We start from the raw sequence: 13,504 nt of genomic DNA, 5'->3' as shown, positions 1-13,504 counted from the left end.
GCACAAGCTCCACAAGACAGAACAGCTGAACAAAGTATCTGAAAACTAGAACCTCTCGCCCTGAATTTATGTAACACTGGTGTTCCCTGTACAAAGAGAGGTTGACATAAAAAGTACTGGGGGAAAAAACAACTTTAAATCTACTGACTGATTGATTTAAGGCCTGACTGTGGGTACTGGACTTTAAAGATAATGAATCCAAACATTTGGTTTTTAATCTTTCATAATGCAGTTATTAAAGGGTAACCAAATACGGATTCACTGGGCATTTATAGGGCAATATTATTCAATTTCCTCATGAGATGCAACTGTTTTTTTTTTGTTTGAGTGCATGTATGTGTTTTTTTTACTTTTTTTACTTTTACTTGAAATTACTGATATTGTTGTAACCACATCCATGAAGGGACGAAAGCCTGGTCCTAACGAGGCAGAACATAATTTTTAGTATCCTGATTATCGAACATCCTTAAAATATGAAACATGTCTTTCCATCTTTCAGCATCAATCCTTACAACTTTTTCGACTGAAGAAACTGAACTGACACTGTTTTAAAGTTGTGGCTTCATTGGTGGCACACTGTCGCCCCCTACTGGCACAGAAACGTCACGAAACACTATATCAAAGACAAAACATGACAGTTTTATTGTCAGTCCAGCTGAGCAACTAAAGCCAAGAGGCACTGAGTTGCTGATCAGGAGAAAAGGCCGGTCCAGAAACCAGTGGTTAGATGTCAGAGGACCTAAGCCAGCATGGAAAAGGGATAAAGAAGGAAAGGAGGACGGTACCCAGATGTCTTTGCCTCCTGCTTTTCTTCACTTCCCCCACCCGTTTGTCTTACAAAGAGTGTGGGAAAGTGACCGTATGGTAACAGTTGTGTTGCAGCAGCGATTTTACAACAGTATTCATTTTAAAAGCAGTATAGGTGCTTGCTGGTCACTGTAAATGTAAATCTAATTATAACTCTTAACGCAACACAATTGAGTGATTTATTTTGTCTCTCATTTGTCCCTTATACATCATTCCAGGCATTTCCAAGACGAGTCTGAGAAGTTTCTATGCAACATCCTGCTTCCTAACCTGGTGTGGCACGCAGGCCGCACAGCTGCCGCCGTCCGCACCGCCGCCCTCAGCTGTCTGTTAGCTCTGCTGCACGGGGGGGCCATTGCACCTGGACAGGTACACACACACACAGGAGCAGAGATTGAGTCTGTTTTCCTCTCCCATCTGTGTTAAGCTCCCGTACAAGCAAACAGCTCATAGAAGAGCAGTATGAGCCTCGTCAAGTAGAATGTCCCTTTGATCTTCAGTCTACATAAACACTTTTTTATTGAGCTGTAAAGGAAAACGTGGTGGTGCATTCATGTAATCCATCAGGGGTTTAAGTTTACTCCAAGTTCTCTGTTTTGTCCATTTCTTATCAACATAGACGGTCCCGCTTGACCATTTAGGAAAATATATTTTCCACCATCATTTCTGTCTTGGCTGAAAGAGTTGGCCACGGCAGGTAGCAGGTGTACTGGGGGGGAATCGGGTTCACATGCCTTTTCTCCCAAAGGAACAATGCCGCCACTGTTCTGGGCTCTTGTTAAACGTAGGAACTGTCAGCAGAACATGGCCTCACGCCTGCCTGTCAGAGCATGTGCCGAGTTACTGCATGTGCACTCAGACAACCACGTGCTCGCCTGACCTCTACGGCTTTTTGTGCGCACGCTGACCAGCTGAAAGTAGTGCACACGTCTCTTCTCATCACACATCTTTAAAACAGTGCAAACATCTGGGGAGAATGTGAGCGTGGGTGTAGGTGCGCGTGATCAAACCCCTGTTATCTAATCGTGCGCAAGTGGAGGTGACAAAAAAGGATATTTTGCTCTAATAATTGGTTTTGGAATTGGTTTATACTTAAGATGAGATGAACAACATGTCCTCATAGATGTTACCACCATAGTTGTGTGTGTTTTTATGCACTGGCAAATCAAACAGCCTTTCATTGAGAGGGACATTGTTTCCTCTCATCTCCCTGTGAAAACAATTTGCAGCTTCACTTACACTTGGCAGCCTCAGATTGTCACTGATGTAATGATGGATCACTCGTCTGCCAGGTTTTCCTCCTCTTTTTGTCTCCTTCCCTCCCTTTTCCTCTCGCTCTGTTTTTTATCATTTCAGCAACCAGACAGGGTGACAGAGGTTTAAGATATCCCCTCACTGGACTCAGCCTCACCTTGTTTGTCCATTACGTCTGTTTCTTATCCATGATGTGACTAAAACATCTGTCCACGCTGTAGTTCTGAATTTGAACTCCATGTTTATGCTTGTGTAAGATAGATCCAAGCCTAATAAACATGGTATTTCACTTTCCCCGAAGAAGCAGATAAAACTTTAACACTGGGATGAAGGGACGCTGACTAACTGTGAAACAGTCACTCCCTGAAGTCGCATGTTCATATCCTTACCATGAAACATGATAAACTTTTCTAAACACTGAAAATTTCTTCCTTGGTGATCTTAAATTACTCCTCATATATCTTGACTCTGCTTATTCTTGATGCAGCTGCTGTGTCTGGAGGAAAAGCTGAGTGCCCAGGTGTTGTCTGCACTCGAGGAAGACTCTCGGATGAGTAGGCTGATGGCTTGTCGCTCTATTTCTGCCATTCTCAAGCTCATAGGAGCCAGTTTGCACCACGAGGCTCTCAACAAGATTTACCCTGGTAAGTTACGAAGGTGAATCTCAATTCAAGTTTGCATGATGCTGTGTAGGATAAGTTGTCTCTTTCCAAGGAGGGGTGGTCATCTTTCCCTCCTAATGTACCTTGCAAAAATGGTTTCTAAGTAGAAAAATTCTTAAATTATCATCTGCTCTGGTAGGAAATAAAGACAAGATACTGAACCTGCAGTTCTTAAATGACATAAACTTTACATCCCATATACAGAAACGCACTTAGATTCTATCATCAGCCTTTGTTTTCTCCACAGAGCTGCTGAAGCGTCTGGATGACAGCAGCACGGAGGTGCGTGGTGTTGCGCTGCAAGCCCTGGGCCTCTGGTTCTCCAGCCTGACCAAAGACTACAACCCTGAGCTTTGCTCTGCTCATCTGCAGCTCCTCTTCCAGCAGCTCCTCCTGCACCTGGACGACCCTGACAGCTCGGTGCAGGGCCTAGTGCTCGGTAAGACTGCACCTCCAAGTGTAGTGTTGGCTGGACGAGGACGGACACACGTCTTCATTTAGCTTTGTTGAAGATACATTTACATTTTTGATCAAAGATGAGACAAAATGCATGCAATTGAATTGTATGCAGCTCTTACTTTTCGTATTGCTTTTTATTATTTTTTATTGTATTTTTTCTCCTTAAACTTTTTTGATAGCTCTTATTTGGTTAGTCCTTCAGACTGATGCAAAAAACTTGCAAAATACGTATCATTTCAAATTCTTATGTTAGGTTGAGGTTTGGATCAGGATTTTTTGAAAACCATAATTCGTTTTTAAATATCATGATGAATGTGAACTGTGAGGAAAGCTGGGTTTCGGTGTAAAACATCTGCAATCCTCTGTATCCAATACTCACTTCGGGGAACTTGGGGTGTCCACTATCAAATATCAGATTATTCCGCTGGCATGCTGCCATCAAAACCTCTACTCTCTTATTTCAAAAGCTCTCCCTGATCCTGCTTTTCCACTCAATTTATCACCAACAGCACTGTGAACAATTTCACTTGCCCAAATACTTTAAGTCCGTCGAGGGCTGGGGCTCGTGGTGGGTTTCTGGAGTGGAGAACAAAATCCTGAAATGGATAGGCGCCCACCTGATAGACTCATTTCAAAGGCTCATATGCGATCCCAGAAATGTGCATGACTAAATCCTTGCTTTGCGTACAAACAGTTGGTGTAGATGGATTGAGCTGTGCGGCCAGTCCCTGCCTCTCCGTTCAGGTTCAACATCTGCAACTGTCCCACATCGTGAAAATGACATGAGAACCCCTCACTCCCCATAACTACATTTCTGCATCTATCCTCTGGCTCATCCCACTTAATCCCTCCATCTTTTATCCGAGAGTCTTCCTCCTGTTTTCTGCATCGGCCTGCAGCTTCATGGCTGTGTTTTATTGCCGTATCAGTGGAAAGTCTGAGTGGCTTTTTCCTGAAGTGTGTAACTGAGGCGCAGCTCCTCTGGACTTCACTCTCTCCCACTCATGGATGTTAGCTATCATCGATTCTGACAGGACGCAGGTGAGTGATGATAGCTAAAACAAAGATGAGAAACCATGCTATAGGATCTCTCATCCCCAGACCATAGAAAGAGTAAAAAAGGAAATGGAAAGGGAGAGGGAAGGAGAGAGAGGAATGCATTCTCCTGCTCATCGGAGGCAACAGTAGCTTCCACACCGTGGTTTTTAGCCCAATATTAGTATTTTAACAACTTACAGAAGCAATAAAAGTTCTTACCGATGAAGTTGGTTTAAAACTGTCTAATATCTTGATTTCTGAATGCAAATTCATCTTAGTAAACTGGCATATTTTATATTTTTCTTTAGTTGAGTAATTTTGTGTGTTCTCTTTGAAGAATTTATTTAAAATAAAAATCAGAAAGATCTGTCATATATATATATAATTTCAAAACATCAAAGTGGTAAAACAAAGTGGACAAGACAAAATCTCTTGAAGATGTTTGTTCTCCTCCTGGAAAGTCCTTGTCAGTTCTCATTAACCAGTGAGGGGGGGTCCTAGGTATTCAGTCTTTTTGTGAGTCTGGACTTTGTGAAGTCGTGTGTTTCACACACCTCAAATAAAGGGACCAAAATCTCTCCACGGCTAAAAACACGCTCCAGCAAAGCTGTTTGGAAGAGAGAACAACATTTCAAGCCACTCAACCAAGTCCATGCCTTCATTTAAAATATGAACCATGAAGAAAAAACCTCTTTCCTTCTAAGCTTTTATGTAACACAGCATAGTTAAAAACATATATTCTGGTCCTTATCACAGAAATACAAATTCAGGTGAAAATCAAATGTTGTACTGTGGCATTGTTTAAAAAAATGACAAAAGACATTACTTTCCTAACTCTAACCCCTAAATCTGATGATCCATCATTTCAAAAATGAATGATCTATCATTTCTGTTCAGCTGTGGAAGAGATGTCGGACATCAGTTCAGAGAACAGTTGCAGGAAAGACAAATTTTAACACAGCTGGAGTAGATCATTAATTAGTTTTCTCCATCTGTTTTACAGTAGCATCCTGGACCCAAAAGAAACAAAAGTCATGATTGTCAGCCGGTGGACTCTTCCAATAGTATTATTTTCTCTTGAAAAACTGTTAAATCACTTATCATGGCAGTCGTCTCCTGTAAAAGGACTCAGGATTTCATGCTACAGCCATGTATGATAAATATCAAACACACCATACCGGAACAAACGCATCAGTTCATAAAATATGATGCACCACAGATGTTGAAAGACCTAAGTTGCTTGCAAGTTTGCAGCGAGTAATATTTTAGGCTGACATACTATAAATTTAAAAACGTTTCCTTTGTTTGTACGTTTTTTGCGTTAAAATAAAGGAGTGTTAAATCAAAGAAAGTAGAGCACCTGTAGTGTGTCGGCATGTTGCCCTCATCCACTTACAGAAATGTGTGGATCCCTATCACTGTAGAGATTCAGACGACTCAAAAGTGGAAGCATTCCTCCCTCCCATTTACTGCTGTCTTTGAAGCTCTCCTTTCTCTTTCTTCCTCTTTGTGTCTCCCGTCTTGTTTCTTTTAATAGTTGATCCCATTCTTACGCTTCTTGTATTTCAAACGCATAGCTGTGAAATACCCTGATGTCTACAGCATGTTCTGACAGAATGATGGACAACATTGCCGTCCCCTCCCTCTCTTCTCCCTCCTTGTCTCATTGTCAGCGCGAGTGTAAACCACCGGCTTTCATTGTTCTCTTTTGATTCAAAGCCTCACCCCCCACATCCATCCCAGCAAAGTGGAGTTTACACAAACTCTAAAAATCCCCTCAATCTCCCCAAAGAACAAAGGCAAATATCATATAATGAGTTTACCTTGGCCAACTCATCCAGAGCATTGGCATGTCGACACTGAAACAACACTGTAAGGAATTCAGTTCAGCAAATGCTGAAGGAACAAAAGGAGAAACAGATTTGAACAGTGAATGATCACCTCCCAGTGGAAGCACAGGGAACCCGGGTAACAGCGATCATACTAGAGTGTATCACCGCCATCTGCTGGTGAGCAGACTGATTCTTACTTCACTCAGATTAGAAGAGAAAAGGAGTTAGTTATGTGAGTTTATTTACAGCTGGTATTAACATGCAAACTTTTAGCAGTCATTTTACAATTCTCTATTTAAATAAGTACATAACTTGATTAACATGCATAAATAACATGACACCAAAGTTTCTCCACAAAGTCCAGCGTTGCATTCAGTTACCTGAAAGATGTGACCGTAAATTGTGATATTATCACCTTTCAGACGTGCCCGAGTCTCATCGATAATAATAATAATAATAATAATAATAATAATAATAATAATAGATTTTATTTGTTGGCGCCTTTCTGAGCACCCAAGGACACCTTACAGTAATAAACATTGAAAATATGAATAAAATAAAATACAGAAAATTAGACTGGATAGGCAAGTCTGAAAAGAAGGGTTTAAATATGTGACTTAAATTGTCCAATGGAGTCAATCTGACAGATGCAGGGGGGAAGAGAGTTCCAGAGTCTGGGTGCAGAGCAGCTGAAGGCTCTGCCACCCATAGTGGCCAGTTTGAATTTGGGTACAGACAGGAGAGCAGCTGAGGAGGAGCTTAGAGCACGGGTGGGGGTGTTCGAGAGGAGAAGGTCTGACAGATATTGAGGGACCAGGTTATGGAGAGCTTTAAATGTGAGGAGAAGAACTTTATATTGGATGCGGTGGTGGACAGGTAGCCAGTGGAGCTGCATGAGGATGGGGATGATGTGGTCAGTGCATTTTGTACGGGTGGTGATTCTGGCAGCAGAGTTCTGGATGATTTGGAGACGGTGGAGAAGTTTGTTGGGGAGACCAGTGAGGATGGAGTTGCAGTAATCAATGCGTGAGGTGACAAGTGCGTGGACCAAGACCTGGGTGTTGTGCTGGGTGAGAGATGGGCGGATTCTGGCGATGTTGCGTAGGTGCATGAAGGCAGTACGGGTAATGTTACTGATGTGGGGGGTAAAAGAGAGAACACTGTCCAGTATGACGCCGAGGCTTTTGACTTGGGAGGAGATGTGGACCGGGTGACCATCAATGGAGATATTGAAGGGGTGGGTTTTGGAGAGTGTGGACCTTGTGCCGACGAGAAGAACTTTGCTTTGGGGGGGGGGGGGGGGGGGCTTGGTTTACTGAAGATGTAGAGTTGTGTGTCATCAGCATAACAGTGAAACTGGATTCCAAAGTGGCGGAGGATGTTACCAAGGGGGAGGAGGTATATGATGAAGAGAAGCGAAGTCCGAGCACTGATCCCTGTGGAACACCATGTGTGATGAGTGATGATTGTAAGTGTACATTTTTCCCTTGAACAAACTGGCAAAGAGAGATATGAGGTGAACCATTTTATTGCAGTACCAGAGACCCCAGTGCTAGCCAGGCGTTCCAGGAGTATGGAGTGGGAGATGGTGTCAAAGGCGACACTGAGGTCGAGGAAGATGAAGATGGTGAGAAGGCCAGAATCTGCTGCCAGGAGGAGTTCATTGGTGTTCTTGATTAAGGCAGTTTCTGTACTGTGTTTTGGCCGGAAACCAGACTGGAATGGTTCAAAGAGGCTATTATTGTGCAGGTGGTTCTGGAGGTGGGTTGCTACTGTCTTCTCCAGAATCTTAGAGATGAATGGGAGGTTGGAAATGGGCCAATAGTTATTGTGGTCGATTGGATCTAAACCAGGTTTTTTGAGAATGGGAGTGATGGAACAGTCTTCAATGATGGTGGAACAGTAGCAATGGAAAGGGAGGAGTGAACTATGGCCGTTATAATGGGTGAGACTGTTGGCAGACAGGCTTTAATTAAGGCAGTGGGGCGAGGATCAAGAGGGCAGGTAGAGTTCTTGGATGCTTTGATTAATCTATTAATACTTTCAACAGATGGGAGTTGAAATGTGGACAGAGTGTTGGAGGGTGGAGGATCCAGGGTGTTCCACTGGGAGTAGGTGGGTTGCGTTGGTGCAGGAAGAGTCAGTTGCTGGTGGATGTTGACAATTTTTTAATCGAAAAAGTCCAGAAACTCTTGACACTGTGAGGTGGAGATGAGATGAGAGGGAGTTTCAGCTGGTTTCAAGAGTTTGTTGACAGTTGAGAATAAAGTCCGGGTGTTGCTGTCAGTAGAGTTAATGATATGGGAGTAGTAGGTCGACGATAGTTATACTTTGACTGGTATTTCAACTGGCTATAGTATATACTCTATAAGAAGAACTGGACAAGTCCCCTGTGACTCTGCCATCCCAGTTAAGCTGAAAATGGGCAAATGGGTATAATGAGTTGGCCAGGAAGCCGGCTTGAACAAACCCGCCTTGGCTCAGTTACCTCATGTTGGCTGTTTTAGCATGTCTGGCTTAGCTAAGGATATCCACTGATGCTAACTAATGCTACTTTACATTTGTTTTCTGATCAAACCGGCCCAAACATCCCCATTTCAAATGTCACTACTGAAACAACATCCAAACGAGCGCTGCCAGAGCTGAAACGAGGACTCCTGGGACCCACTGTCCATCGCAAGCCAATGACGGTTGCAGGTTCTACCATGCTCGGCTATTTGTTGGTTAGTTGTCCAGTTAGTCAATTTGGAAAGGTCCTGAAGAGTAATGTGTTTAAACCAGTAGACATAGATGCCGCGAGGGGTGGAAGCTGATGAGCAAGAGGCAGCACAGCCGGCATCCTCTGGTTAGCTCTGATGAGCAGGTTCTAACCAGGGCTGCAGATAGCTGCTAAGCCTCGCTCCAAAACCCTTCCAGGCCAACCTAAAAAAGGTCAAAGTGCTCTCTTGCAGGAGTCAACAACACATCAAGCCATATTTTATTTAGAATAAGACTGATTAAGCTTTGTTAGGTCTTTATGCACAGCTAAGAAGTCAAGTTCATCGAAAGTGCTGAGCAGTTAAAAAAATAAATAGCCATATGACATCACAGACTTAATGTTAATCAAAAGACCACACTCCTTAATATGCACACATTTGTAGTTTTGAATGATTTAGTTTAATGAGGCGCATAAAATGTTTCTTTATGCGTTCATTGTCTATTGTCATTGTGTTTGCTGTTTGTAACTTGGTTATTAACAAGCATGACCCTGTAATGTGTATCATTTTTGATGCATGAATTTCTGAGAGATGTGTACCACCCCATGATCAAAAAAAAAAGAGAGGTTTTATACATACAAAAAATTACTTCAAAGAAATGAATAAAATAAATAACAAATACATTAACTAGCCTAATAGTGATAAGAAAATTATTATTTAGGAATTATTAAATACAAAACTGGAAGTGTTTTTGATTTCAATATATAATTAACACTTCAAATTAAAAAAAATAATTGAGTTATTTTATATGCCAGGCATTAAGGGGTTAATTTTAGGACATTTTATGGAGAGTTGAAGCATTACCTTTTATGAAAGAGAATCATTTTTTGCAATTAAATGACAAGTCATCTTCAAAAGTCTGCAAAGGAACAAGTGCTGCTGACAAGGTTTAAGTTGAACTTTTTATATTTGAAGATACATTTTTTTTATATGGGATTGTATTCTGCTTTTGGGTTGTGCAGCAGCACATGACAGAGGAACGATTGGATTACGGTAAATTAAAACAGCGAGATAAGAGAGTGAGGATTTTCTTTTACTATTAATGCATACAATATTTGTACATGTTGCTTACATCCTGAGGAGGGGGATTCAATCATTTGTATCATCACATATTCCTCTTGCTTTAACTGTGTTAATAGAAAATATATCTCTTTAACACACAACCATGTTTTTGTGACTATTTGTGTTTCCAGAAATCCTGAAGAAAGCCAGCTCTGTCCATCCAGCACTTCTCAAGACGGAGACTGAGGCGGTCAAAGACCAACATCGGCGTCCTGATTACTGCGATCGGCTGCTCCAGCACATCAGCTCCCTGGAGTTAAAACAAACTTAAAACTCACTCAAACCATTTGTGCCTTTAGTGAAGGGATATTGATTCTTTATCCATCAAAGATATTTTTTTCATTAGTAAATACATGTGAATTATATGAGAAAATTGAAGTTTCTGCCTAAACTTTTAAAGTTGTCCTTTAATGAACAGTTTTCAAGACCAGTTTTTTGCATTCACTGCTGTTATTTAATTCCTGCTGTTCCGATGTTTAGTTGTAGTGAAATATTTTTGTACTTTTACTGATGGGACTGTTGTTCTACTTTCATATTTCTGTTGTGCCTTCAGTTCACTGTTTTCATTCTTAATAAATTCATTATAAAAATGCTTTTATTGGGTGATTTTTTTTTTTAATGCAATTAACAAAAGCCAATAAATGAATTGAAATATTTTAAATGTGATGTGAGACAAAAAAAAATTATAAATCACGTCACTTCACTGCTACAATACGAAGTGAAATGATTTACCGCGTCTATTCCAAATATTCTGAATGGATGTTAGATGTTATATATATATATATATATATATATATTTTTTTTTTTTTTTTTTTTTTTTTTTTTTTTTCCATCAACACCCCTCAAAGTGAACTAATGACCATCCCCATCTGATCTGCTCCCTCAAGCACACGGTCATCTGACCTGGCAGCTGACTTAATTCATACCAAACAACAGTAAACTAATGTACCAGACTTTGGACTTGCCAGCTTTTGCAAAATGAAAGAGAAAGGAGGCAAATATGTAACTTATCTTACAATTGGCTGCACTTTGCACCTTAATATTCTAGCTTTGATGAAAATGTTTCAGGTCAACAGAAAATATCAAAGGTGCTGAATTGGCCAGTGTCTCTCAAAACTGTCTCTCATTCCTTCAGTTTCTTTTGAAAGAGTTTGTTTAACTCTGAAAAACTTTTCAGTATTTATTATTCAATTATTCCATTTAGTCGTACAGTTAAACTGTTAAATGACAGGGATGATTTAAGGTGCAGTTTAGTTGTTTTCCTTTCTGTTTGTGGTAAACGGATCAGAACGAAAACACATTTTCCTCACAGTTTTGTTTAACTGAACCTCCGTTTCAGCCAGCCAACTGCCACAACTGATGCATGATGATACTTTGTAATGAGCCATCAGTGGACTTAATGGCAAACTTTCTTTTTTGCACATGAGGATAACTAGAGGTTGTTGTTCATTGTGGACTAAAGTTTTACTGCATGTTAAATGGTAATCACTCTTTAATCCTTATACTAGAAATCTGTAACATTCGTCTCACCAAATGAGTTGTAGAAAGCTCACCTTTATCCCATTCTGTTTGTAAATCTCTCTCAGTTTTGTGCATGTGTGAATTTTCCATGCCAGTAACTGAAGGGAGTGTTGTTCCTAGTTAATGTTTAAAAACGACAAAGGATGACAATGAATACAGGAGTTTAAAGGCTCTGACGCCAGGAATATTCTCTTAGTTTTCTCAAACAACGCTGACCAACACTTACCGGTACGTGCAAAAGAATTAGCACTTGACCATTTCTTTAATGAGACAGGAGTCCAGATAAACTGATCTGATAACAATGAGCTCCTCGCCTTCATGAGGTAAACAGGGCATCCAGGTATATTCATGTATTATTCAATAAGTGTATCTTTGTATTTATCTGTACCCAAACATTCCTATTCAGGGTCGCAGGGATCTCCCTGAGCAAGTCCCAGCTGCTTTTGGGGGTCACTAGTCCAGCGACTTATAGATGAACAAACACAGACAGTCACTCTTACAATCATCAATTAACCTCAAATACATGTTTTTGAAAACAGTGAATCTTTATGACTCTGTTGTTTGCCCAAATGTCTTCTATAGGTCAATGGCCTCTATAAGGTAATGACAAATGGCACATGGCTAGAACATTAGTACCTGATGGAAAATATTTGATTGTTTGATTATAATATTGCTACTATTGCCAACTTGCTTAATTTATTTGGAATCAATTACTGTAAATACACAAGAAAAGTCATGTGATCATAGTGCGTCTTATAGCCTAATACAATTTCAAACAAAAAGAACTAGTTTTTTTTATGTATCATTATTACTAACAAATTTTGCAAATAAATAAATCAGTCAAATAGCCGTTATAAAATGTAACAGCTATTCAGTCAGTTGTAAATTCAGCTTTAGCAGCACTGACTTGAACCACCCATTTCCTTGATGGCTTTATCAACCTCTCACATCACCATGCTTCAATTCACTGAGGTTTTCATACGTTCAAGTAAAGATGGCCTCAAATATTCCTCTGAAATACCTTGAGACGTTCATTATTGATTGAAAGACTCCCAGGTTCTCAGGTCGTGTAGCTGCAGGACAGCTTAAGTCATCATAGGATATGTACCACAGGTTTTCAAAGTTGCAGTAATTAAACCTTTACTTAAAAAGCCTTCTCTTCACCCAGACACCTTAGCTAAGTATAGACTAATTTCCAACCTTCTATTTGTATCTAAAATTATGAAAACTGCAGTTTCAAGCCAGTTATGTGACTATTTGTATAAAAATTATCTGTTTGAAGTCTTTCAGTCAGGGTTCAGAATGCTTCATAGCACAGAGACAGCACTGGTTCGAGTCACGAATGACCTTCTTATGGCCTCAGATAAGGGTTTAGTGTCCATACTGGTTCTACTGGACCTCAGTGCTGCTTTTGACACTGTAGATCATGGCATTTTACTGCACAGGTTAGTGCATGTTGTTGGGATTAAAGGGACAGCTCTACGTTGGTTTAAATCATATCTATCTGACAGATTCCAGTTTGTTCATGTACATGAGGTTTCTTCAGAACAGACAAGGGTCTGTTATGGTGTTACGCAGGGTTCAGTGCTAGGGCCAATCTTTTTCAGTTTATACACGCAGCCGTTAGGAAGTATAATCCAGAATCACGGCATACACTTTCATTGCTATGCTGATGATACGCAACTCTATTTGTCTATGAAGCCCGATGAAACAGAACCGTTAATTAAACTTCAGGCATGTCTTAGGGACATCAAGGACTGGATATCCGGAAATTTCTTGCTTCTAAATTTAAATAAAACAGAGGTTATCATTCTTGGTCCAGAGCATTTTAGGAAGGGATTAGATGGTGTTGCGATGGCTTCCAGTGCAACTGTGAGAAACCTTGGTGTTGTTTTCGATCAGGATTTGTCGTTTAAACCATATGTTAATCAGGTTTATAAAATAGCATTTTTCCATCTCCATAATATTGCAAAGATTAGGAAAATCCTCTCGCAGAGTGATGCAGAAAAACTAGTTCATGCGTTTGTATCTTCTAGACTAGATTACTGTAATGTGTTATTAGCAGGATGTCCAATTAATTTGCTGAATAGGCTCCAGCTGATCCAAAATGCAG

The 13,504-nt window shown here is 40.5% G+C and overlaps 1 protein-coding gene across 1 annotated transcript in view; it reads left to right on the top strand.

Moving 5' to 3' along the window:
* The window catches only part of LOC133421803 (dynein axonemal assembly factor 5-like), a 29,495-nt gene extending 19,073 nt beyond the window's left edge, over positions 1-10,422 (top strand). Inside the window, exons 10-13 of the mRNA XM_061711572.1 lie at positions 1,026-1,176; positions 2,549-2,705; positions 2,971-3,162; positions 10,002-10,422. Coding sequence (XP_061567556.1) covers positions 1,026-1,176; positions 2,549-2,705; positions 2,971-3,162; positions 10,002-10,141 — 640 coding nt within the window. The 3' untranslated portion in view covers positions 10,142-10,422. The remainder of the gene's footprint in view (positions 1-1,025; positions 1,177-2,548; positions 2,706-2,970; positions 3,163-10,001) is intronic.
* Positions 10,423-13,504: the final 3,082 nt, after the last annotated feature.

This window comes from Cololabis saira, chromosome 21 (assembly GCF_033807715.1).
Source record: "Cololabis saira isolate AMF1-May2022 chromosome 21, fColSai1.1, whole genome shotgun sequence".
NCBI classification, from domain to species: Eukaryota; Metazoa; Chordata; class Actinopteri; order Beloniformes; family Belonidae; genus Cololabis; species Cololabis saira.
Note: the sequence above shows the minus strand (reverse complement) of the source record. Positions and strands in the feature narration are given on the sequence as shown.